Source organism: Sphaeroforma arctica, assembly GCF_001186125.1.
Source record: "Sphaeroforma arctica JP610 unplaced genomic scaffold supercont1.4447, whole genome shotgun sequence".
Lineage (NCBI taxonomy): Eukaryota > Ichthyosporea > Ichthyophonida > Sphaeroforma > Sphaeroforma arctica.
The window spans coordinates 171-1,159 of record NW_014036111.1 but is presented as its reverse complement, the minus strand read 5'-3'; the positions used below and the strand labels follow the sequence as shown (position 1 = coordinate 1,159).

Below are 989 nucleotides of genomic sequence, written 5' to 3'. Positions count from 1 at the left end.
CTAAAGAGCCTACAGGCTCCGAATGTGCACCTATAACGTCTACTATAGGACGTCACGATATAAACGTTGAATATATTCAACGTAAAACGTATTGTGGTATTAGGTTTACATACTTTAGAGTTTGGACTGTGGCGTTAGGCGTATGAGTTATGACTGATTGACTGTACGGTAACTCTGCTCTGTGGTTGATCCCGAAGATATTATTAGTTTTATATTATTTCGGGATCTTTTACAGTCGTACCGAGCTTGGGACCTTGGCCTTGGGATAATTTATTTAGAAATTATTTATTTACAATTATTTACAATTATCGTCGTGACTTGAGACTTAAGAGTTGAGACTCTGAGAGCCGGTAAATTTAGTCGAATATTGTGACTGGTTTATTGTATGTATGTGTGTACACTTGTACACTATACCACTGAAGCGGGAAAAAGGGAATACCACGAGAGGTATAGTGTATGTATACACATACAACTTGTATGGGTATAACGTGCATGTATATGTACATCCGAAGCACGCTGGTGGACTTATTATAATCCTGTAATTCATCGCAGTAGACACGTTTTTTAATCGTATACTCGACCTCACTACTATAGCTTCACCATGAAGTTATTGCAGGAGTTCGAGTGCGGCACATACTCGTGGAAGTTGAAGAAAAAACTCAACCAGAGCACCCACGGCTGGGAAGTGTTCGTAGTTGCTGTTGCCGGGAGTGATATCAGTTTAATTGACGATGTCAGGTTTGACATGCACCCGACTCTGGTGCCGCCTTCAGTTGGTATGTAAGTATGTGTGAATGTGATTGCTGTACGCAGTTGTGTATATTAGCCGGGTTTGTATGAGAAGCTAGATTGCTCTTACATGGCATTGGCTTATTTTTGCGTGTCTCCTAGTCGTGCAGTTGAGAATATAGCTACAAGTATATGTGAATGGCCCTTTACGTGAAAACAATATCAGAGCAAGCATAAGTATGCACGTCGGTATGCATGGA

General features: G+C 40.7%; 1 protein-coding gene across 1 annotated transcript; it reads left to right on the top strand.

Moving 5' to 3' along the window:
• Positions 1 to 423: 423 nt before the first annotated feature.
• SARC_14313 (hypothetical protein) lies at positions 424 to 776 on the top strand (the record flags this gene model as incomplete). The annotated part of the gene is made up of 2 exons (XM_014291555.1): positions 424 to 447; positions 595 to 776. A coding segment is annotated over exon 2 (175 nt), but the record flags the coding sequence as incomplete, so codon positions are not given.
• Positions 777 to 989: the final 213 nt, after the last annotated feature.